Source organism: Chiloscyllium plagiosum, chromosome 12 (genome assembly GCF_004010195.1).
Source record: "Chiloscyllium plagiosum isolate BGI_BamShark_2017 chromosome 12, ASM401019v2, whole genome shotgun sequence".
Lineage (NCBI taxonomy): Eukaryota > Metazoa > Chordata > Chondrichthyes > Orectolobiformes > Hemiscylliidae > Chiloscyllium > Chiloscyllium plagiosum.
In genome coordinates this window covers 24964915-24991959 of record NC_057721.1, presented here as the reverse complement: position 1 = coordinate 24991959, position 27045 = coordinate 24964915, and the positions used below count along the sequence as shown (strand labels likewise).

The 27045-nt window shown below is 40.3% G+C and overlaps 1 protein-coding gene across 6 annotated transcripts in view; it reads right to left on the bottom strand.

Annotated features, from left to right (window-relative positions):
* The window catches only part of dmd (dystrophin), a 2012228-nt gene that overhangs the window by 45122 nt on the left and 1940061 nt on the right, over positions 1-27045 (bottom strand). For all 6 annotated transcript variants that reach the window (XM_043700735.1, XM_043700733.1, XM_043700734.1 and 3 more), the window contains 2 exons: positions 25359-25424; positions 13877-13942 (listed from right to left, as the gene is read on the bottom strand). In XM_043700735.1, the coding sequence (XP_043556670.1) occupies positions 13877-13942; positions 25359-25424 (132 nt within the window). The remainder of the gene's footprint in view (positions 1-13876; positions 13943-25358; positions 25425-27045) is intronic.

Here is a 27045-nt window from a genome sequence, read left to right as displayed (position 1 = left end):
CCTCAAGTGAACGTAAAAGATCCGAATACAATATTTTGATGGAGAAATACGCCTTGTATCTTGGCCAATATTTATTCTTGAACCAATGTCACCTTACTGTTTGTGGGCAATTATTATGTGAAAATTGGCAACAAATTACTCTGGGGTATCCTGAGATCATGAAACGCAAGATAAATGTGTAAATTTTAATGAATAGAAAGGTGCAAACAGTTGCATGCATCCATTATGTGACAGAAGTGTTTAATAGGAACAGACACCAAAGGAGATGCCCACAAACAGGTTTTTCAAGTTGCTCTGCCAACCTGTTGACCAAGTCCCTTTCTTTCCTGCATTTTCTTTTCCCTACAAAATCTTCTCAAATTGGAATAGGTGTATCATGTGCAATGCAAAGTGCCATGATGTGCTAACAAGCTGACACAAGATTGGGTGAAGTCAACTTAGACCTGTGCAAGCAACAGGGCAGCTGAACAATGTTGGCCTCATTGTAGCTATAGGAGGACTACATTACTGCCCATTACATGTTATATTGATAGTGAGGCAAGTACTGCTAATAGTTCATTTGATGCAGAGATGTTATGCATTGTAATTATAAAATATTGTTTCTGATGTTCTAATGTCTGACAAAGGGACCTGCTTATCAAATTAATTTAAAATAAACATACCCTCACATGTCTTCCAAACTATTGGCTCAAGTTCACACTTGATAAACAGACACATTAAGAACATTATGACTTTCACAAGAATGAAAACAAAACAAGTAGGATCCTCCAGGAAAAAGGGATCATAGCATGCCGGAATTTCAAATTCCGTTTGAGGATGACAGATGAGACACCCACATTAGCAGTCTGGCGTTAAACATGAGGAAAGATTTGCCCCTTGTGGGACAAGTATGACTGGGCAGGAAAACTGAAAGGTAGGACAGTCAATGAGCAATGGCAGATGTTTAATCAGAAATGCATTTCCTCCCAAATAAAATATATTCCAGAAAGGTAGAGGTGTAAAACCATCCATGGCTAAGCAAATAAGTTAAAGTTAACAAGAAAACAAAATACTAAAGACATACCATATGGCAAAGGAAGGGGCAGGCTGGAAGATTGTTGATCTTATAAAGTCTCCCAAAGTTTTTCCCACAAAGTAATCAAAGGAGCAAAGGTAAATTATGGAAGAAATCTAGTGTAAAATTGAAAAACGGATAGCAAAAGCTTCTATGAGTAAATAAGGAAACAGAGTAGCTGAAGTGACTATTGGAGGATGAGAATGGAGAGTTAATAGCAAGGAGCACAGAAATGGTGGAATTGCTGAATCAATATTTTGCCTCAGTTTTCACTGTGGAGGACACAAGAACCATCCCAATAGTAAGAGGTAATGCAGAGGTTATAGAAAAGGAGAAACTGAGAACAATCATCACATTTAAATCATTCTACATGACTGGGCAATTCCATTTTATACACGATTAAAAACTCATGCACTCCTGATTGTACATGCCTTAACATTTCGATCAAAAACAGCGAGCAATTAGCCTAAGTTCACATCATTACTATGAATTCTACGTAGATGCCGTCAGCAAAGGCAAACTGTGCAGCCTGCAGATTCTAATTTAATGATTTTCCCACTTAATTGGGCATGTTTAAGATGCCAGAGAATATTTAAGGTTTGCCCAATAGTAAAAGCAGGTATGTTGTTAATACAGTAAACCAGGGTTATGTGCTAAGCAAAATGAAAACAATTACTACGAGTTCCAATAAGCACAGCTGTTATATTGATTAACATAGTTTACACTGTATAAGAGGAAAACGTACATCATTTAAACAAAGATTTATCCAGACCAGCATTTTAGAGAATTTCATTAAAATGCTGATTGCTTTATTGAAGCCAATCAACACACAAAAACACACTATAAATGGCACAGAGTGATTCCTTTGTTCAGTACTCTCTGAAATGCTGGTTCTGACCTTTATTATTGGAAGCCACTGTCTGTTTTGACACTGACAAAGTGCTGAGCGAATTACTGGGACTGAAAGCAGACACGTCCCTAAGTGTCCTACATCCTAGGGTCTTAAAGAAAGTGGCAGCAAAGATAGTCAAATCCACTGGTTATTATATTCCAAAATTCCTTTGATGCAGGTTCTAGTGGATTGGGAAAAAACAAATATACTGCCCATATTCAAAAGGGAGAGAGGCATAAAGTAGGAAACAATGGACCAGTAAACATGTCATTAGGAAATTCCTTTATGAAGGAAGAAATAACATTGGGAAAGTCTGCATCTGAGCCAGTATAGCTTTATGAAGGATAAATCGTGTTTGCTCAATTTGCTGAAGTTCTTTGAAAATATAACAAGCAAAGTGGATAATGGGGATCCTGCAGATCTAGTATATCTGGATTTCCAGAAGGCATCTGATAAGGTGCTGCACAAAAAATTAATATACAAGCTAAGATCACATGAGTTAGGAGTAATGTATCAGCTTGGACAGAAGATTGGCTAATAAAAAAACAGAAGCAGAGTTGGGATAAATGGACCTTTTGCTGGTTGGCACGATGTAACTAGAGGGGTACCACAGGTTTGGTCCTTGTGTCTTAACTATTTAGAATCTACACCAAGGATTTGGGTGCATGGATACAAGGTAATATAGTCAAAATCCCAGACAACATTAAATAGGTGGGAAAGTAAGTTTGAATGAAGAAATAAATTTACAAATGTAAATGGATAGGTTGAGTGAATAGCCAAAAAATGAGTGCATTTGAGGCAGTTCACAGGAAGTTCACTCAATTGATTCCAAAGATTAAGAGTTTTGTCTTTTGAAGAGACATCAAGTAGTTTAGATCTACACTGTCTAGAGTTAAGGAGAAGGAGAGGTGATCTAGATCAGGTACATAAGATGCTAAAGATCATTGACAAAATAGATGTACATAGGATGTTTCCTCTTATGGGGCAATCTCCAATGGAAGATCATAGTTCATCATTAAGAGGTATCAGATTGCATCAGAGATGTAGGAGAAATTACTTCTCTCAAAGCATTATAATGAATGCCAGGACATTGTGTAAATTTGAGGAGAAGACAGGCAGCTTTTTAATTAGTAACAGGTTGAAGGGTTATGGGGAGTGGGCAGGAAAGTGGAATTGAGGCTGAAATGAGATCATCCATTAGCACATTGACTGGCAGAGCAGGCTCAAGGGGCTGAACTGCCTACTGGCATTTAGTAGAAATAATATTCTTGATACAATTCTAAGCGATTTAATTAACATGTATCCAATGTCACAATTATATCCACACTAAATGTTCAGTCACCTTTTCCCTTTGAATCATGATTGGACTGTAATCCATTCCTGGACATTATGGTTAACTAATATTTAAAGGGTACATTTTACTTTACAAGTTTCTGGTTTCTGTCAATTGTATGCAACAGAGCAACTGATTTAAGGTATTACAGAAAAGCAAGAAGGTGTACAAATGTAATCAGATAATGCCAGATCTCATGTTTATAACAGACCGATCTGTATGATGAGGGAATCGTATTAACCAACAGCAATTAACAACTCTGATAATTTAAACAAATGCAGTTGCTTCTGTCCTGAGTATTAATAGCTGCCACATTTTATATGGTAGTGACAAATAAAAGCTCCCAAATAAACTTTTACTGCTCACTGCCTGATCTATCAGAAAAGCTATCAATTCAACATAATCACATGACCTGAATTACTTAAGCGCAGTGCACAGTATACATACATTGAGTCGGAGATATATACAGCACGGAAATAGACCCTTCAGTCCAACTTGTCCCCATGCTAACCAGATATCCGATATAAATCTAATCCCATTTGCCAGCATTTGGCCCATATCCCTCTAAAACCTTCCTATACATATCCAGAGATATTGCAACTAATGACAAGAGCCTGACAGAATCTTGGTTTGAAATGAAATGTATTATATATTGTCCACATTCTGTCAACAAATGAACAAACAGCATCAACACATCCTCACAGAAAATATGTTGTACTTTGTTAAATCTAGCAACCCTTGGTTATCCAGAAACATACATTGTAAGACAAAGCAGAAAAATAAAGCTTATGACAATCTTAAAAAAGTTGGAAACATAGATGGGCATAGAAAGTACACGACTGACATGAGAAAGGAAATTAGAAAACCAAAGAGAGAATAAGAAAAGTATTTGCTGGTTGAATTAAGGAAACTACAGTGTACATAAGGATCAAAAGAATGACTGAGGAATTGATTATAGATCGAGAGTATGGTGCTGGAATAGCACAGCAGGTCAGGCAGCATCAGAGGAGCAGGAAAATCGACAAAGAGCTTTTGCCCGAAATGTCGATTTTCCTGCTCCTCAGATGCTGCCTGACCTGCTGTGCTTTTCCAGCACCACACTCTTGACTCTAATCTCCAGCATCTGCAGTCCTCACTTTCGCCTAATTGATTGCAGATGTCCACTGTAATTTGTACATGGGTGTAGAAAATATGGACAGGGCTCTGCACTAATAGTTTGTTTTTGCTTTCACAAGGAGGGATGATGCAGATATTCTAATTGAAGAGGAGGAACTTGAAATATTATAAATAAGCATCATATGCAGAGAAATACCAGAGGGACTGGACTCTGAAGATGGACAAATCACCAGGACCTGATGAATAGGCTGAGAAAGGAAGTCAAGGAGGAAATCTTGGTGCTGAGGGGCTCATTTTCCAGATTGAATTCCATTTGCCACTTTTCTACCCACTCAACCAAACCATGGATATTTTCTTATCGTCAACAGCCTTCCTCTTCATTATCAACTATGTGGCCAATTTTTGTGTCATAATTTTCCACTCCTCATAAGATATCAGATGATTGAAGGTATGCAGACATCAATTATTCAAGAAGGGTGTGAGTGAGAGGTTGAGTAATTAGAGACTGTTCAGACTGATTTTGGTGGTGGGCAAATTGGTTGAATCAACACAGAGATAGGACTACCTAGGCACAGATGGGCATGTTTTAAAAACTTCATTCAATTTCTTTGAGGATGTAACAAGGTGAATTGATGAGTAGATGCGTAGATGGATTTTAGTGAGGCATTAGTTAGATGTCACATAGCCATCTGCTCAGAAAAGTTATAGACACTGGCATAAACAGCAATGTAGCAGGAAACTAAAGTGGATGAATTTTGTTGCAAATGGAAAGCTGCTCCCAGTGGTATTTCACAGACCTCAGTTTTGGATCCCTTGCAGTTTGAGGTATATATTAATGATTTAGACTTAAATGTGGTAGGTTTGATTGGTAAGTTTGCAGATGACACAAAAATTGGCTACATAGTTGACAGTGAAGAGGACAGCTATTGAGTATAAGAAAATAATGGCTTGGTTGAGGCGGTGGAACCGTAGGAAATGGAATTCAATCTGGAGCAATGCAAAGTTATGCACTTGGTGAGGGAAAACAAAGCAAGGGAATGTACAATAAATGGGATGGTATTGGGAGAGGTAGAAGCAGTGAGATATCTTTGAGCGCAGGGACACAGATTCTTGATGCAAAAGAATTAGGAAATTGATTCCCAAGTCTATTTTGGTACGTCTCTATTTGCCTGATCTCCGATATATAGAGCTTACCTACACAGTGGAAATCCTGTTGGTAGCAAACGTGTTGCTTATTGCTCTTAGTTTCTCCACCTTGGTTGATAAACAACAAAAAAATTGCCCACATTTCACTTGACTGCACATAGGTTCGAGCTATTTACCAGCCTAACTACTTCAGTTGGGCTGATACAGCAAGTGGATAGGGTGATTCGTGATAACCTGCCATCTGGTTCTGGTCCATCTATTTTGAGGTTCTTAGTAGGGAAGTGAATCTGAGGTGGCAATTGTACCTCTACAGGGTACTTTGATTTTCCAGGCAAACATACACCATTACTGACCTAAGGTCAGCAAAACAATCCCAGAATGATAATACCTTAAGGCTCCCAAGAATGTACCTGGTTTAAAGCGATGAGTATTTAAACCATAAAGTTGAGCAACAGGGGAGGCACTGCAATGTCCTCAGATTAGGAATATGTAAAATCAATGCTCATGTGAAGAGGTGGGGTTGGCTGCCCTATTTTTAGCTTGCCTTTGATTGATTGCAACAAGTATTTTTGTTTAGTTTTTGGCACAAAGCAATCACATTTCAATTAAATTAGGTTAAACAGATTGAAATGAAAGAGAGCCATTTCCAATCTTTTCCTGAGTGAAAGTAATTGGAGCTTTACTAACTTGAAAACACAGGAAAAAAATAAGAAATACCAAACATAAACAGAGATAATAAAGTTATTTTTAAAAAGAAAAAGGTGAGTGTACCTAGAGCAACAGGGATAACAAAAATAAATACAGAGTTACAAATCTCAACAGTCTGTTGGATTGTGAGAATGAAAAAGACCTGAATCCAACTGTTTAACTTCTGCTTATTTCTTTCATAATGACAAAGGTGCGGATAGTATCGTTCAAAATTGCTTTCCCTGGTTAGTTCCCGAGCTTGACAGAGAGAGGGAAGCGGAAAGCTGTGTCCTTGCTGTTACTAGTTCATGTTGCTTTCTCCTTTGTTGCTTAAAGGCTGTTGTTAGTATTGTTTTCCTTTACAGGTAATGGTGCCTGTCCCATTGATTCATTCCAAATTGAATAGGGATAACCAACCTTTCAGCTTTCAATGCAAGCTCATCAGGCATGCGGGAACAAAACAAGGGATACAATTTCCTTGAAGCCGCACTCAGTTCCAGTGCCTCCTGATTAAAATGATAACTACAATGCAGCCGATTGTATATATTCCTAAGTTGCTGGGCTCGTCAGGTGATCACAGGTGCCATTTTACATGAGTAGTGCCCTTTCCAAAAAATTTTTATTTCAATAAAGTTAAAAAGTATTAAAGTGAAATGATATAAGTTGAATACAAATAGTCCATTGCAACATAAGCTATGATTTCTTCAGGAGACCACGTTTTTAAAAAAAATTCATTCACAGGATGTGGGCATCACTGGCTGGGTCAGCATTTATTGCCCATCCATAACTGCCCAGAGAGCAGTTAGGTGTGTCAACCATATTGATGTGGGTCTGGAGTCACACGTATTCCAGGCCAGGTAAAGGCTGCAGTTTTCTTCCTTAAAAGGACACTGGTGAACCAAATGGGTTTTTACAACAATTGACAATGGGTTCTTGGTCATCACCAGATCCTTAAATTTCTGATTTTGATTTTTTCCTATTGAATTCAAATTCCACCATCCGCCATGGCAGGATTTGAACCCGGGCCCCCAGACCATTACTTGGGTCTCAGGATTAACAGCCTCGCGATAATACCCCTTGCCAATCACCTCCCCTTTGGAAGCCACTAAAGCCAGCGTATAAATGTGAATCCTGTGGCACCATAATTCTAGGCCTAGTCGGTAACCTTAGTTGTCTGCCAACAATTACCCTCATGAAGAATGCTCACATTGAAAAGCATTAGAAGGATGCCAGCCACTGCAGAAATAGACCCCAACATGGGATTATACTTTCAGGCAGTTGAATTGCAAAACAGGAGGAAATATTCAAAAGTAACAGTATCTCCCCACTCTTCCCAAAAACATAGTAGCAGCTGAATTTGTGAAGAGCATCACAACTAAACAGCAAGTTGAAGTGATTTTCCTATGCTATAATCCTCATTAATTAATTAGAGTACTCACGGCTAAAAATAAATGACATTTAACCCCAGATTGCAAAAATCTTTATTGCTTAAATTTCTGTTGTCAGGAGACTCAATTAGTGAGTTTCAGCAATTGCTTATAATTGATCTTTATGTCAACTAACACCTATTATTTTCAACTTCAGAAATGCAACCTGTAATCTACCCTAATTTAATGCTTTATCCAGGCTCTCTGTTGTACATAAAACAACCTTCTTTATTGTGGGAGGAAGAGAGGCAGATAAAGCCAAGCATCTAAAGCTGCACAACCTCATTTCCAGGTCCTTGTACAATGCAAATGCAAGTATAAAAGTGCCTCTGGCTAATGTTTTCCTTATTTTATTTCATGTGTGATGCTAACAAAGCTGTGGTTAACTACCATCCTATGGTCTTAACGAACACAATTACCAGATCTCTACCTGTAATCTTTGTGATTTAAAGAAAGATCATTCTTTAGCGGGCCAGCATTTATTGCCTGTCCCTACGTGATCCCTAGTTAAGAGTCAACCACATTGCTGTGGGTCTGGAGTCCATGTAGGCCAGACCAAGCGAGATGGCAGTTACCTTTCCAAAAAGAACATTACGGAACCAGATAGGTTTTTCCTGACAATGGATTCATGGACATGATTAGACTCTCAATTCCAGATTTTTACTGAATTTGAATGCTGCTATCTACAGTGATAGGATTCCAACCTGGGTCCCTCGAACACTACCTGATTCTTTGGATTAACACTCCAGAAATACCACTACACCATCATGTACCCTTAATGAAACCTGCTCCTCTGATGGTGTTAGATCGAGAATTCCTGAGCAGCCCCACTGATAACATTTACTGATCTTTCCGAAACAATACCCCATTCTGACTTAAGAGATTCAGAGGCCATGCTGCTCATTTCTTTAAGTGGCAGAGGTTGTGGAGTTGGGAAGAACAGCAGATGCAAAGTTTGGGAGTTAATACAATGCATTCTGTTGATTCCTCACCAGTAATAGATGGAGGGAATGAGATCAGGTATGGAGATGACGATTGAGAAAATTTCTTTAATACTGTTGAATTTCTGGAGCACTGTTTTGGTACATACATCCATCCTGGAGTTTTTGAGGGGTCACTCGGTGAGCCACTTATTGCCTTTTTCTTGGCTGTTATGATGGCTGGTCTGGTAATGCTTCTGGCCAGTGATCATCTCAAAGATCAAGATAGTGGCATCATTTACAGGCATGGGGAATCTGTTTTTTTCTATTCAGGATGCTCATTATTTAGCACTTAGGGGCCACAAAGGTTGCCTGAACTATGTCAGCTCATACTGCAGGCCATATATATATATATACTTTGACTGGAGCTGGGTAAATCCTTAGTTAACAGTCCTCATCTGATTTTACAAAGGGCAGAAGACCATTAACGAAACAGGTAAATGTTAACTGGAATTAAACAACCATGGCCAGTGTGTTCAGTATGACTCCCAAGATAAGAAGTACTGACAAGGGCAACTACACAAGAATTCAGTTGGCATCACAAATTGAGAGGAAAGCTGAAACAGATTAACAACATAGTTTGAATTTCGATATGGCCTGAACAGTTATTAATCATACATCATTCTTCGTAATGCGCTGTGATCTGAAATACTTCGGGCATGCTGGACAGCAGAACTCAATCACAGACTCTAATGCAATGATTTGTGATGATGCTGTCGCTTTAACGTGTTTTTTTTTAAAAAGGAGAGGTCGTAAAGGCAGAGGTGCTGAAATGTCTTGGAAAGAGCCTAGGTTAACAATGGCAGGGGAGTGGCCAGTTCTCCAAGTTCAGGGTTTCCTAGTTTGGTTTTGGCACAGAAGCTGCTGCAGAGAAAAGGTTCCATGCTTCAGCAGATGATCCCTGGTCTTTCTGAAATCTCTCCTGCCTGTAAGAACAGGTGTTTGAGTTTACCTTTTGCCAAGGGGTGTGTTTATAGGATGTTATGGGAATTGGAACAGCTCCTTTGTTAAGTTATGGTATCAACTTGGTTGAGTTTTCAATTAGTTATTTTAAATTCTGTTTTCTTTTGTTTGCGTTTCAACTGCAGTGGTTAAATAAATTCTGTTTTGCTTAAAGCCAAGTGGTTTGACCATCTACTAGCACACCTGGAATATTCACTTCACATCTGCCTTTAAAATAAGAAAAGTTAGGGTCTAGGCTCCCTTCTTGAAATATTTTGAGGGGGGGTCTGGCCTGGTCCTTAACAGATTTATACTAAATGTTTCATGTCCTTGTAATTAATGTAGCATTACTATGCAAGAAAATTTGAGTTTGCAAATATTTTAGATCATTTCTGACAACCATTAAATACAGCGTGTGCTCAACTATCATACATACTATTGAGTTGTAAGCCCAAGCTTCACTTCAGTGGTCCAAACAGTATAAAAACAAGCACATTAGGGCAGGTCTGAGCAAGTATTGCACTTCTGGAGGAGCCATCTTTCAGATGTGTCTTTAAATTAAGGACCTGGCTGGTCTATCACAGAGTCATCAAGATGTACAGCACGGAAACAAACTCTTCGTTCATGCCAACCAGTTATCTCAACCCAAACTAATCCCACCTGCCAGCACCCAGCCCATATCCCTCCAAACCCTTCCTATTCATATATCCATCCAAATGCCTTTTAAATGTTGCAATTGTCCTAGCCTTCACCACTTCCTCTGGCAGCTCATTCCATACACGTACCACCCTCTGAATGAAAAGGTTGCCCCAGAGGTCTCTTTTATATCTTTTCCCTCCCACCCTAAACCTATGCCCTCTAGTTCTGGACTCCCCGACCCCAGGGAAAAGACTGTCTACTTATTCTATCCACACCCCTTGTGATTTTATAAACCTCTATAAGGTCACCCCTCAGCCTCCGACGTTCTGGGAAAAAGGCCTAGCCTGCTCAACCTCTCCCTATAGCTCAAATCCTCAACCCTGGCAACATCCTTGCAAATCTTTTCTGAGCCCTTTCAAGTTTCACAACATCCTCCCAATAGGAAGACCAGAATTGCACGCAATATTCCAAAAGTGGCCTAACCATATCCTGTACAGCTGCAACATGATCTCCCAACTCGTGTACTCAAAGCACTGACCAATAAAGGAAAGGATACCGAACGCCGCCTTCACTATTCTACCTACCAGCGACTCCACTTTCAAGGAGCTACGAGTCTGCACCCAAGATCTCTTTGCTCAACGACACTCCCTAGGATCTTATCATTAAGTGTATAAGTCTAGCTAAGACCTGCTTTCCCAAATGCAGCACCTCACATTTTTCTAAATTAAACTCCACCTGCCACTTCTCATCCCATTGGCATATCTGATCAAGGTCTCATGATCTCAAAATATCCCATAGCTCAAAGAAGAGTAGGGGTGCTCTCGATGTTGCGGCAAATATTCATTCCTCAACAATCAGCGCTTGCTCTTGGTGGTACATGGCTAGTGCCAAACGTATGCTACATTTTGTCTGAATAATTCAAAAATACTTCAGAAGGTCAGAGGTTGGTTTGGGGCACCCTGAAATGTAAGTTGTTTTATTACCCCCCCTCCCCCCATACACCAAGGAAAAAAAATGCAGACAGGTTCCACTGGATCCAGCAGCACACATTGCCACTCAAGTCCAAACTTACAGGTGTTCCCCTGGGAAGTTTAAATGTGAGTAGAACAAGGCTGTAATGGGTTTCTACATGGTAGTAACTGGTGACCCATGAGGAGGAAGATATTACTGGTTGGACAGTCTGAGTGCACCCCCACTTGGTTGAGAAGTACGTAGTTCTAGATGCCTGCATTCTGCATGTTGGAGTACAACACTTTAACGGTATCAAGCGTAGGTGCAGAGATTGGCTGGTGCAGCAGGCAGAATGATACTGTTGGCACCTCAGCTGCAGGAACTCACTACCAAAATAAGTTGGTGACTGGAGGACAGCTTCATACCAGTACTGCATCAGTGAGCATGGGGCAGCTCGATCAGTATCCGCATTGGAGGGTACTTTTGGAAGATTAAGAGCAGTTTATGCTTCTATGGTGTTGTGGTGTGCCAAATTGTAGACGGTGCTCCCTTCCTGCTTTGAAAAGCTCATAATTTTCCTGATGAAGGGCTTTTGCCCGAAACGTCGACTCTCCTACTTCTCAGATGCTGCCTGATTGCGGTGCTTTCCCAGCACACCGAGTGACTCTGCTGCATCCGCAAGCCTTAACTTTCTCCTAGTCATAACTGAGAGTCAGTTAGGCACTCATTGATCTCAGAACCATCATTAGATCTCGTTTCTTGTGGACATCTAAAGCTGACCTGTGTGCAGTACCAGTGTTATGGTCAGACAGACAGGGATGATCATGCTGTTATCCATCAAGAAAGCACCATGTGCTCCATCTCCATTAACCATTCAAGTTTCTGCATATGTGTTAGAAAGAAAGCAGAACCTAATTGACCATGCAATCACACAATATCAGCAATATCCAGTGGGATTACACATTGTGAACGTAGACCATTTTGGCTTTGGCAGTAGCAATAGGCAGTTAAGGCGCACAGTCATTTTTACAGCTCTCAGAGAAGAAGCATATGACTAGTCTTATGAACTTTCCTATCAAATATTGATAATAAAGGAAAATAAAATAAATATCACATGGAATACACTCAGCGTTTTGCATGGTTATACCGTACTAGTGGGCTTGCAGTTGCAGATCTGGAAAAGGTGTGGAATTGATTTTATGTACTGGCATGAATAAGAGTGTTCTGAATTTTTTGCAGACAGGAATGGTGAGAATGAATAATTGAGTGAAGATTTAAACACCACTTGTTAATAAATTGGATAAGGTGGCCAAAAGAAGAGACTCTTTGAGAACAGCACAAAACACCATTTGCAGGTTGGATTCGGCTATCCTCAATAACCTCTTCCAAGTAGCTGCTGCTCCTCTAACTGATCACCTCCTTATGCCTTGGGTATCTTCCTGCTTTCAGACCTCTAAAAGGAAGCCTCTCAGTTCTGGTAAAGCTGTGCTAAAGTAGCATACAAACACAATCCTCAAATTCCAGTGGGAGGACACTGCAATGAATTGATTGCCGTCCTGATGTTGGCCCTTAGTGCACATCTTGGGGAAACTGTGCAGAATCAAGCCTTGGCTTTTTCAAAAATCATCTTCAGAAAAGGCCTTTCTGCATTAAGAAGTGAACTCCTCAAATTAAAATGGAAATTGAAACGTTATCTTGAAGTGAAAACATCCCAGTGACTATCAGAAAAACAAGCATTCACTTGTTTCACATGCTAACAAGTTTTATGTTGAAAGAAGAAAATGCTTTCCTGTCGTTGTTATGGGAAGAATATTGAGCAAGGGAGTATGAATGGCCTAGAGAGTGGAATCAATGACTCCGTGGGCTTTGGGAATCTGAGTGCTCTGTCTTACATTGCTTTTCATGACACTATTGATTGCCCATCAGGAGGGTCACTGCATGCTCCAGCAAACAACGTACTGAAGATTAACTTAAGGTACATGCACCTGTGCAGCTATGATTTTCTAACAATGATAAGTATGCAGGTTTTGTCTGTATATTCTGATCTGGAGGGATGAGTGCCACAGATGCCAAGTGTCTCTGTGGCTGCCTGACATGAGTGAGCTCTCTTTGTAGTTTCACATCTTTTTTCTAAATAATAAACATGCAAAAGAATTTTCAATGACAGAAACATTTGAGCAGAAGTCAAAGTAATTGGTAATAATAGGGAAAATAATTTTTCAAATATTTGTTAAAAATAAAGTTGCAACTGCTGCTATAATTGGCTATAATCTAAATCCTTCAAATGCCTGTTTTACCAGACTGACAGATAATACAGCACAAATGAAACAAAAACAACAGACGACTTGCCATTTGATACATCTTTGCCTCTTTTGCACATGTTTGCTCAAATAAAGACAGTGCTGTAAAAGCCTGTTAGAAACTGTGGCAAGGAGTTAGCAGAGATCCAGATTAATGAATCTCTGCCCAGTATTGACACTGGGTATTATACTCGAGCAACCAATGCACATTGAGAAAGCCACAATGTATTAATTTCTGTATTAAAACATAATTCCAAAGATTAATAAATAAATCTGGATATTGAAATCCATGAAGAACCAAATTATATAGTCTGTTTATGTAATTTTTACATATAATGTCAACTTTCACACGGTAATCCAACCTCCTCACAAAATATATGGCAACACTAAATTTCATTCAGATACATACATGCTTTCATTGGGTGAGATGCTGTCATTCAAATAAGATCCATTTCTGTTTTCCATCTCTGCTAGCCTGCAATACAAAAATCAGCAGAAGGTAAACAACTTAGCTAAAATATCTTGCAATTTAAAGACTTTGAAACAAAGCCCTCAGAATATAATTATGCCACAGATATTAAGTACTGATCTCATCAGGGTTTGCAAAGGTTAAAAGGAAAAGACAGGCATTCAGAATACGACATGTTCATCATTTGAGTTAGCCTTCCTCTAGTAAACCTAGCCTTCCATACAACTAGTAAACCTGGCAATCAACCTTTCATAATTTGGGGATGACTGAGCTCTCCACCTAATTCCCATGTAGGAAGGCACAGGAAAGATCTATTTTGAAAACAACAATAGCTAATTTTGTAGTACCTTTAACAGAATGAATCATCCCAAGAAGCTTCACAGCACAATACAAAATAAAGGATTTCACTGAGCCTCATAGCATTCGGTCCGATAATCAAAATCTTGGTCGAAGAGGTAGTTTTAAAAAGGAGGAAAGCGACATAGAGAAGCAAGTGTATGGAGGACATTGAAAGTTTTGCCCAGTGAAGGCATCATGATCAATGGTGGGCCAATTACATTTGGGAATACAAAAGAATTAAAAGGTGATAGGAATGTTGAAGGATGACAGGTTACAATAGATTTCAGAGATTTATGTATTTTTTGGAAGGGACGCTGTTTGGAGAAATAGAGATATATTCATTGTACAAATGGGCTCTCAGTTTGGTGACACACACTTTGGGGAAGGGATTTTGTGTGCACTCTCTCTTTTGATACCTGGTGTCAGGAGCGGTGTAGCTCAAAATACATGGATTTTCACAGCTGTAAAAGAACCAATTACTGAAAGAAACAGCAGGGAAGTGAAAAAAAGAACAGCAGTCAGCAGCTCATAATTGGTGGTCAAGTCAAAATAGATGTGCATTTTCCACTCCTTGCTTCTCTGGAAATGATACACAATTGGAATGCTTCCATTCTCTGTTTCAACACCATGTAACAGCTACAGAATTAATTGAAAAACCTGAGCAAATAAGACCAGCAATGCTGCTATCAGTGCTGTGGAAAGGATGCCACCAGCTGTACTGCAGTCTCGAGCTCACTGAGGAGCAGAAAGGTCAGACAGCAGAGATTATGCAAGTTTTGAAGATACACTTACACTCAGAGTCATAGAGATGTACAGCATGGAAACAGACCCTTCGGTCCAACCCGTCCATGCTGACCAGATATCCCAACCCAATCTAGTCCCACCTGCCAGCACCTGACCCATATCCCTCCAAACCCTTCCTATTCATATACCCATCCAAATGCCTCTTAAATGTTTTTATTGTACCAGCCTCTACCACTTCCTCTGGCAGCTCATTCCATACACGTACCATTCTCTGTGTGACATTACTTAGGAACTGTGTATATTCAACAAGTAGTCAGGGCAGAGGGAAATGATTAATCAGTATGTGACCACGTTGATATATCTAGCTGAATATGGAGAATGGGGACAATTCAAAGATAATTTCATTAGAATAGAACTTTCTTAGGTATAAGAAATGCAAGAGCACATTTGTGAGAAAGGTGAAAGTTACACTATTGACATGTGCAAAAACTCTGCAATTGTCAATCATCAGCTAGAGTGCATTAATGGTAGATTAGAGAAGGGGATTTGTATTATGCCGAGAGATATTCAATGAAAACAATGGGCAGGATGAAATTATCACAGAGGATGATGCACAAAAGAAAGGATGACTTATTCACTGGAGTAGTACCGGATAATTGGAGGAAGACGAATGTCGTTCCTCTGTTCAAGAAAGGGAACAGGGAAATCCATGGAAATTACAGACCAGTCTGTCTGACATCTGTGGTAAGCAAGGTACTGGAAACGATTCTGAAAGATAGGATTTATGACTATTTGGAAAAACACAGTTTGATTAAAGATAATCAGAACGGCGATGTGAGGGGTATGTCATGCCTGTTCTTGGGCTTCTGGTCTTTGTATTTTTTATAAATGACTTGCATGAGGAAGTGGAAGGGTGGGTTAGTAAGTCTGCTGATGACACAAAGGTTGGAGGTGTTGTAGATAGTGTCAAGGTCTGTTGTAGGCTACAGCATTACATTGATAGGATTAAGAGCTGGCTGAGAAGTGGCAGATGGAGTTCAACTTTCTTAAATGTGAAGGAATTGATTTTGGAAGGTTGAACATGATTGCTAAATACAGGGTTAAAGACAGGATTCTTGGCAGTGTGGAGGAACAACAGGATCTTGGGGTCCAGGTACATAGATCCCTCAAATTTCCACCTAAGTTGATAAGGACTGTTAAGAAGGTGTATGGTGTTTTGGCTTTCATTAACAGAGGGATTGGGTTTAAGAGCTGCGAGATTTTGTTGCAGTTCTATAAAACCCTGGTTAGACCACACTTGGAATATTGTGTCCAGTTCTGGTCACCTCATTATAGGAAGGATGCAGATGCTTTAGAGAGGGTGCAGAGGAGATTTACCAGGATGTGGCCTCAATTGGAGGGCTTGTCTTATGAAAAGAGGTTGAGTGAGTTTGGGTTTTCACACTGGAGAGAAGGAAGAGAAGACACTTGTTAGAAGTGTACAAGGTAATGAGAGGCATAGATAGAGTAGATAGCCAGAGACTTTTCCCCAGGGCAGAAATGGTTGTCACGAAGGGTCATAATTTTAAGGTGATTGAAGGAAGGTATAGGGGAGCTATCAGAGGTAGGTTCTTTATGCAGAGAATGGTGGGTGTGTGGAATGCACTGCCAGCGGTGGCAGTAGAGTCAGAGACATTAGAGACATTTAAGCGATTGCTGGACAAGCACATGGACGGCAGTAAATTGAGAGGTGTGTCGGTTAGGTTGATCTTAGATTAAGATAAGTGCTCGGCACAACATTGTGGGCCGAAGGGCTGTACTGTGCTGTACTGTTCAATGCTCTATGTCCAACATGGAGAAACTATACTCTCATTCTAAGAAGCTGATAAACTGAAGCAAAGCAAGCAAATAAAGATGACTGCTGCAGAGATATCAGTCTGTGATTCGGATGAATCAGCTTACTCTGTACAACAGGTTGGTATCATCAGGTCTCAGGGTAATATAATTGGTTCATGGCTGTTAGAATGTTGACTTCAGAAGGAGAGCATCAAGTGAATATAAACTGTCAGATAAACACTGATGCTTTGCACAACATCATGAGTTTTGCTGAACTGTGCAAAGTTACTCAAGTTTGAAAACTCAAACTGAAGCCCTTGAAGCTATGTTCAAGGATTTGTGATAGAACTCATCCCAAAAACAAACAACGCGGAAGGACCAGTGCAATGGGTAGAATGAAAATCTGGAGTTCCAAATAGTGAACAACCTGCTTATCTCAGCTGAAGCAAGACTAAAGCTTGGACTAGTCACCCTACATATGCCAGACAAAATTGCAGGCCACTAAGTTGTTGACTGCTGAACAGATCCTACAAGATCCAGTTCTGAAGAAGGGTCACTGGACTCGAAACATTAACTCTGCTTTCTCTCCACAGATGCTGCCAGGCCTGATGAGTTCTTCCATCAATTTGTTTTTGTTTTAGATTTCCAGCATCAGCAGTTCTTAATTTTATATTAGATCCTAAAAGATTACTCTGATGTATTTACAGGTTTTTGATGATTTCCTGATTCATATAATCTGAAAATAAGTGAGATTGTGAGATAAACTCACCATCTCCTGATGAGAGTTCTGGCTCCCCTTATGTTCAGCCCAAAAGGAGATAGAAACAATTGAAAACAAGGGAGTAATCAAGAAAGTGACAATGCCTACTACCTGGATTAGCAGCAGTGATAACACCATAAACACAGTATGTATAGATCCAAAGGTTCTCAATAAAGCTTTGAAAGATCATATTACCCAAGTCAGCATTGAAGAAAATTTGGCACAATTGGCCAAGTTTTGTCTTGACTTTGTTGGAGGATGGTTATCAGCAAATTAAGCTGGATGAAATCAGCAGCTTTTTAACTACATTGTTAGCACCACTTGGGAGATAGATGGTTGTTCATGTCATTTGACATTTCATTCAGTCATAGAGTCCTAAAGCACGGAAACAGACCCTTTAGTCCAAACTGGTCCATGCCGACCAAAATGATCATCCAAGCTAACTCCACTTCCCTTCCAAACCTTTCCTACTCATGTATTTGTCCAAATTATTTTTAAATGTTGTTAATGAACCCACCTCAACCACTTTCACTGGCAGCTCATTCCATATGCTTGGTGTTAAAACAAAAAGTTGCCCCTCAGGTTCTCTTTTATTCTTGCCCATCTAACCTTAAACTGATGCCCTCTAGTCCACGATTCCCCAACCCTAGGAAAAAGATGGAGTGCAATTACCCTATCCATACCTCTCATGATCTTATACACCTCTGTAAAGGTCTCCCTCAGTCTCCTATGCTATAAAGAAAAAAATCCTACCTTATATCCGATTAGATTAGATTAGATTAGATTACAGTGTGGAAACAGGCCCTTCGGCCCAACAAGTCCACACCGACCCGCCGAAGCGCAACCCACCCATACCCCTACATTTACCCCTTACCTAACACTACGGGCAATTTAGCATGGCCAATTCACCTGACCTGCACATCTTTGGACTGTGGGAGGAAACCGGAGCACCCGGAGGAAACCCACGCAGACACGGGGAGAACATGCAAACTCCACACAGTCAGTCGCCTGAGGCGGGAATTGAACCCGGGTCTCTGACACTGCGAGGCAGCAGTGCTAACCACTGTACCACCGTGCCGCCTTGTCCAACCTCTCTCTATAACTCAGACCCTTGAGTCCAGGCAACATCCTTGTAAATTTCTTCTGCACTCTTTCCAGTTTAATAACATCCTTCCGATAGCAAGGTGACCGAAACTGAACACAATACTCTACGTGCGGCCTCACCGATGTCCTGTTTAACTGGAACGTAACTTCCCAACTTCTATACTCAATGCCTGACTGATGGCCAGCATTCCAAAAGCCGCCTTCACTGCCCTGTCTACCTGTGACTCCACTTCCAGAGAACTGTGAACCTGAACTCCAAGATCCTTTTGGATTCTACTCCTTCGGAAGATAATCACTGAAGGAAGGACAAGATAGTCAGTGATCTTCCTGGCGTGGAAGTTATTGTGGATAATCATATCTGTTGGTCACTGCATCTCTGCTACAACTTTTGTTTTGGCAGGATTCAGGTGAAGTCTTGTTGCTGTCAGTACATGACCGACATATCTGATGTTGGGCCCATCAATTCATGTTTTTCATTTTCAGCTTCATGTTTGCCTTGTGAGCTCTGTTGCAGTCTGATGGTCTGTGAGGGCGTCTTTATTCTAACTTTACAGCAGATAAGTTGACAATAAAGAGGTGTGTGAAATACTGAGGAGCTAAATTCAAGTTGCACTGAGCGCAGCTTTAGGGGTGATAAAAATCAATTCCTCTTGTGGTACAGCAGTAGTGTCTCGTCCTCTGGACCAGAAGGTCCAGCTTTCAGTTTACTTGCTTCAGAGATATGTCATGACCTTTCTGAATATGTTGACTAAAAAGCAGTTTCTATCTATTTGGGGATAGATCGGTGGAAGGGAAAAGTAGCCTGCATTAATGCTGTACTTGGTGTTGTGAATAACAAACCAGCTCCTGCTTCTTCTTTTGTCAGGTCAGTGTTTACTACTTGAACAAGCACAGTGGAAAAGCTGAACAACATGGGCAGCAAAGTTGTGATGACTTCAGGTTTACCAAGGGTAGAATGTAAGAGACCAGCCAGGAGTAATCAAGTCTATAAACAAGAGTCGAAAAGTACGGCACTGGAAAAGCACAGCAGGTCAGGCAGCATCTGAGGAGCAGGAGAATCTATAGTTCGGGCATGAGCCTTATGCCCGAAAGTGGTTTATCCTGCTCCTCGGACGCTGCCTGACCTGCTGTGCTTTTCCAGCTCCAAATGTTTTAACTCTGATCTCCAGCATCCACAGTCCTCACTTTCTCCAAGTCTATAAGTAACAAAAGTCTGGTTAAGGGTTTCATCAGCAGATAAACTGGTAAAGGGACAATGAAAGGGACTGTTATGATGAAGAATCACTGGACTCAAAACGTTAACTCTGCTTTCCTCTCACAGATGGTGCCAAATGTACTGAGTTTTGCCAGCAATTTTTAGTTTTGATAAAAGGACAATGGTGAGTTATGGACTTGGAAACAGGGTGTTGTACTGATGGCATGAATAGGAGGTCACAAGTTCATCTCAGCATCAACTGAGACATCAAGGCTGTGGATGAACTGGTTTCATCTCTCTTTGCCAGTGAGACTGAAGGAGTCGGTAACTAAGCAACAGAGTTTGGAACGGGTTCTAAAGCAATTACGTTAGATTTCCTAATACTTAAACTGGAGAAAATTTATGCTCATCCAGCACCGACTAAGTAATTTTCTTTTGCTTCCTTGGCCTACAGTCCCTGATCACTCCTATTCCACCAAAGTGTCTTTTCATTGTGGTCCAATTTCTGCCACACAAAGGTCAGCCTATCCAACTTCACTGATTGCATTGAATGTCAGTTTTTTGCTGGGAATCATGCTGGCAAGGGAAGTCCCGTTACTCATTCCACCTTTCCAAAGATGTGCATTTCGAGAACATGGTGGGTAAAGGCTCCAACACACATGAGGTGGACCTCGATTCCCTCAGAAATTCCAGCCACTAAACACCGTTTAGGTTTCCAATGGCTCCCACCAGTGCTTCCCAGTGAAATTACAATGGAAGAGCAACAGACATCTAGCAGACTTTTCAACTGTTTTCATTATAATTGATAGCTTCAAAAATGGGTTTCATACAGACTTGAAAAGGAAATGTTCTGAGAAAGAGCAGTCATTTCAAGTGGCCCCACAGGAACAGTGACTAGAATGGTCTTCCATCCTGTACAATCATTTGGCTTCTTTCCTCGTGGTTAGTAGATTATTCTCATTCTTCAACTGACCCAGACATGTACCAGGAGCCAGGTGGATGCTTAATCTCAGATACTATCAATGCCATCTAGCCTATCAGCTAGGAGGCAGAGGTAATTCACTGTCCATGCCCGAACTATGCTCGCAAGGAGATGCTGCAGCCTGTCTTGCATATTCCTTTTACAAGGAGCAGCTCAGATTAGAAATTGGTGTCTCCTTTCATTTTGTTTTAAAAGTCAAACCCAGAACTAAAAATTACTCTCTTTGCATAATTATTGGTTAACTTTATTCCCAATAGATACTGTTTGTATTTTACATATTCCTGACAATACACAATCCAGTAAGAGGCAGCTAAACCCATTAAACATTTTATCCACCACAGGTTTTTTCTCTCCTAACATCTGACTAATGAATACAGTATCCTGATGTTGTGACAACATGGCTTTAAGATGAAAAGGAAACAGGTGATGCATGACAGTGCATGTTTCTACTCAAGTCCCCTCCATAGTGATATCAATTAAAAGTAATAACAGAAGATTCTGACACGTTTTATGATGATTGGAAGAATAACTAGATTCTAAATGTTACCATTCACCGCAATTTTCTTAACCAGCTTACACGTAAACATTTGACTGGAACTACTTTAGATTAACTTGCATGATGCGTATTAACCAACATTTAAATCAATTCTTTACATGGATTGGGAAAGCTTGTAAAAGTCCTTGAATGTTAGTTTTTACAGTATTACTTTTAGGATAGTTCTGCTTTCTTTTCAATTTTTTTGTTGGCAATGTTTCAAGCCACTTTCCTTAACTTGATGCATTTTAGGCTACAGAACAAAGATAGCAATCCATTTCCAAACTCCAAAGACACCTGAGTGAAGAGTCTCATTGCCCCCATCAAGTTAGCCTTCCTTCTGAGAGAAATGCAGTCTCCCATCTCATTGTGGAATCCAGCATCCAGCCATAAAGTGAACCACACTATTAGCAAACTAACTTAAGGAGCCAAGGGTTCCAGACAGAAGGTTCAGGTTAAAGCCCCACTTGCCAACATGGTGTGTCATAAAATGCCCGAAAAAGCTGATTTATAGACAAAACCTGTAAGAGTACTACACCACCCAGAATTACCTACTTAATGCCACAATTCACATTTCAAGCAACAGAATTATGTCTGAATGCCCCCACAACAATCAGCCAGATGCCTTTCTGCATGTTCAGCTTCTCCCACAGTGGGTGTCTTTGATGGATACCAGTCAGCTCGATATTGGTTTGCACCGGTGTGTGATGAAATCATCACACACCAGTAATTGTCCGCTGCTTGCTCATCCTTCTCTCCAGCTCTTGGCGTAACAATATGCAAGTCAATGCCATCCTGTCACACTACCTGCCACCCCAGAAGCTGTCTCTTGCTGACCCCTCTCCCATAGCCCTCGCTGCCACTTTCCCAGCACCCTCGCTGCCACTTGCCTCTGTGGTCCATGCCAAATGGTGCTCTGGTTTCTGGATATTGCCAGCTATGGCCTATCACATTACATCTGGCTCAGCCCTTCACACATCCCAGGATTCACCATCAAACTCTCTAATCCAGTAGAACCACTCCTTCCTTGCTTGTCCTAGAAATGCCCCTTGTTTGATGCTATAATGGTACACAGAACATCGGACACTTTGATGATACAGGCACTGTTGCGAGAACATGTGGGAAATGTCCCATGTACAGTTCTGGCATCACCAGACTTAACGAAGGATTATTTGCTTGCTTTTGTCATGACACTGGCAAAATATTTATTGCATATGAAGTTACAAAAGTATAGAATGCCACCGGTACTGCCAAAGGTCTCAAAATGTTATACGCTGTCTTGTTGCAGGTGTACGAGCGAGTTTGGACCAGTTCTACAGAAAATTCTACGCATTTATAAGAAGGGAGCAGAATAACACAATCCACTGTGTCTGCTGTATACAGATCAATCGCTTCGCAATCATCTCTCTCTATAAGCATCTCTGCAAAACCTCCTTCTGTGCTCTACTAAGCAGAGAGATTTAACAAAAGACACTGCCAGCATGGAGGTGATTACCTCCCAGTGGCATTGTGCCTTTTAAATATAAATTCACTCAAGCTATTAAAGGAAATGGCGCTAAATAGAGTTGATGTGGAAATCAGTCATGATCTAACTGAACAAAAGAGTCGGCCCAGCTGGCTGAATATCATATTCGCATTTCTATGCCCAAAAGTAGTACTTGTAGACTGCCTTTAATGTAACAGCTCCGCAAGCTGCTTCAGAGTCGAACAACCAGTGCACATCTACGAGTGCAAGTTCAAAACAAGAAACTCCTTGAAGTGTGCATTCTCAGCTTGGAAGTAGTGTTGGACTAATGTCAAATACATATCATATTTTATATAAGTGGCACAGACTTGCAGTGAACCTGGAAGGAATCTCTACTCAAACATGTGTTGGTGCAATGCTGCACATTAGCCAAAATGTTCTGAGAAGCTCATTGTACAGCAATGTTGCGATATCTCCTGAGTGAAAATAGCAGTGAAGTTTGAAAAAAAAACACACTTCGTTTTTAGTTATCATCCAAATGACTAATAAACTGAAGCAGAAGAATATGCAATGCAATTTCAGTCTAAAATATGGATATTTAAATAACTGTAACCTGGAAAATGTTAACTGAATGCTTTTCTATGTAATGATTTAAATTGGAAATACTATTTAAATCATTAAGGTTGTTAATTTTGACCAAACAATGCATCAGAATTATAGAGAAAGAATATATGAAACTGTCTTAAATGATTTAGATGTGAATGTAAGGAGGCATGGTTAATAAACGTGCAAATAACACAAAGAATAGGGGACAGTATATTTAATAAGGTTACTTCAGAGTACAAACAGGACCTTGATCAGATGGAGTTTGATTTAGATAAATGTGAGATGCTGCATTTTGGAAAGGCAAATCAGAGCATAACTTATGCATTTAAATGGCAAGGTCCTGGGAGTGTTGCTGAACAAAGACACCTTGGAGTGCAGGTTTATAGTTCCTCGAAACTGGAATGGCAGGTAGACAGAATAGTGAAGGAGGCGCTTGGTATGCTTTCCTTTACTGGACAGACCATTGAGTATAGGAGTTGGGAGGTAAATTTGTGGCTGTACAGGACAATGATTAGGCCACTTTTGGAATGTTGTGTGCAATTCTGGTACCCCTCCTTTCAGAAGGATGGTGTGAAACTTAAATGGCATCAGCAAAGATTTAAAAGGATGTTGTCAGGGTTGGAGGATTTGAGCTATAGGGAGACGCTGAATAGGCCGGGCTGTTTTCTTTGGAGCTTTGGAGGCTGAGGGGCGACCTTATAGAGGTTTATAAAATCATGAGGGGCATGGATAGGCTAAACAGACAAGGTCTCTGCTCTGGGGTGGGGGAGTCCAGAACTAGAGGGCATCGGTTTAGGGTGAGGGGGGAAAAATTTAAAATGACCCAAGGGCCAGCTTTTTCATGCAGAGGGTGGTCTGTGTATGGAATGAGCTGCTCGAGGAAGTGATGGAGGTTGGTACAATTCCAACATTACATGAATAGGAAGGGTTTAGAGGCATATGGGCCAAGTGCTAGCAAATGGGACTAGATTGGAATAGGATATCTGGCCGGCATGGATGATTGGGACCGATAGGTCTGTTTCCATGTTGTACATCTCTATGATACTAATTGTGAGGTGTTGCATTTTGTTAAGGCAAATCAGGGCAGGAGTTATACACTTAATACTGGGGCCCTGGGGAGTGTTGCCAAACAAAGCGACCTAGGGCTGCAGCTACATAGCTCCTTGAAAGCAGAGCCACAAGTCGGCAGGATGGTGAAGAAGGGGTTTGGCATGCTTGCCTTCATTGGTCAGAACATTGAGTAGAGGAGGAGGGACTTCAAGTTGCAGCTGTATAAGACATTGGTGAGGCCACTTTTAGAATACTACATGCAATTCTGGTAACCCATTTATAGTAAAGATGCTGTTAAACTTGAAAGAGTTCAGAAGAGATTTACAAGAATGCTGCCGGAACTGGAGGGTCTGAACTGTAGGGAGAGGCTGAATAGGCAGGGACTTGTTTATCTGGTGCATCGGAGGCAGAAGGGTGACCTTACAAAGGTTTATAAAATCATTAGGGGCATGGATAGGGTGAATAGCTCAAGTTTTTTTGCTCCGAGGTATGGGGGAGCACAAATCTAGAGGGCATTGTTCTTAGATGAGAGGGCTAAGATTTAAAAGGGACCTGCGGGGCATCCTTTTCACACAGAGGGTGGTATGTGTATGGAACAAGGTGCCAGAGAAGTGGTCAAGGCAGGTACAATGATAACATTTAAAAGTCATCTGGATGGGTATATGAATAGGAAGGGTTTAGAGGGATATGGGCCAAAAGCTGGCAAATGGGACTAGGTCATATTGAGATGTCTGGTCAGCACAGATGAGTTGGACCAAAGGGTCTGTTTCCATGCTGTATGACTCTATGAATACAATCGAACGGAGCTTCACAACTGTGTCTCTTACCTGCTAGCATAATGTTCAATTCGTGAATGAGTATCATCATGTGACAACTGAGGGGATGAGGCAGGTCTGTAATTGAAAAAAAGTCTGCTGTTAAAAGAAGTGCAACAATGTACAAAATAATAAAATGAATGACTGCCAAATTTATCATCTGCCCCTGATAATTTAACAAGGCCACTTGCATATCTAAATGTCTGGAACACAAGACGAACCTTTGTGTGTTGCAATCCAGTAAATAATGACAATTGCCAATCCCATTATGATATCTATCTCCATTTGGTTAGTTAACCATGATAGACAATTGCACAATATCCAAATGGCAGGCATGTTGTGAATGCACAAGATCTGTTTTGTTTATTTACATTACATATAACTTTTGCATGTGTGACCTTAAACATTTGTCATACTCTTTTATATTTTTAATATATATGTCTATTGGTGATGTTTCTGAAAACCAAATAATAGTGCAACTTGATTCTTTCTACGCACCTGAAATAGTGCCAAATTTGATAAGCATGTTTGACTGAAGACAGTAGATGGCCATAGGAACATTTCTATTACTGTAATTGACTGATAAATGTCAAGGGATTCCAACTGGAAAGCTTGTGATGTCAAAGGAACAAGTCCATTTCTAACAGATCATTGAAGATTAAAACTTACAATGATTCAAGTTTTATTTTAGAGATATGAAATCAAAACTGAAACAGGCAGGTTGGAGTGTATGCCCCACACTTCAAAATCAAAGCGCTGAACCACTAACGGTCTGGGAATTTTTTTTATTCAGTACTGTAAAATAGATTTTGGTATACTACTTATCTATCTTACTCCCACCACTTGCTCTCCCTCGATCAGCTTGTGTAAATAACACCACAGTAAGTTTAGTATTAGGCAGTGCCTTTAACATGTTGTCAGGTAGGTATGGAAAGTGCTGCAGTCTACTCAATAGAGTCACATTCGAAACATGGATTCAGGTAGGACAGAAGGAGGGCTGCTTCACCAAAAATGTAACTCATTCACTGTTCAATAAAATATTAGAATATAATTTGCATTCTATTGGGAGCAGAATCATTCAATCACAGAATCGTGATTCCATTCCTTTCCCATTCCATGTTGTCCTAAATGTATTTGCAATGTTCTTGTCGTGCTCCACACCGCCGCCCCCCCCCACCCCCAAGCCCACTCCGACACATTTCTTAAAGTTATGATCTAATCCTTTTTCCACCATCATTTCTGACAGAAAATATAAAAGCAAATTGGATAAATACTTAAGAATTTTTAAAAAACAGGGCTAATGGCAAGAGTAGGGGAATGGGAACAATTCTTTGAAAGAACTGTTGCAGATTTAATGGGCCCAATGGTCTCCTTCTGTGATGCAGCTTTAAATGATTCTTGATAAGACATGCTGAGAGTACGTAATAGTTTGTATGCATGTAGATGAGCTACCATCTGGGCACAGCGCATTACTGGTACAAGACAATGAATATTCAAAGTTGAGAATGTTTTAAGTCATAAATAACAACTTTAGGGTGTATGAAAGCTCTTATTTACGCGCCTGTTATCCATTAATTTATTCTCCAGTAGAAGAAAATCTTTCAAGAGACAGTGACTGCTCAATTTATTTTATCGTGCATCTTTTTCATTGCTTGAGTATTACCATATATTTAAGAGCATAAAATATGGAATTTCAACT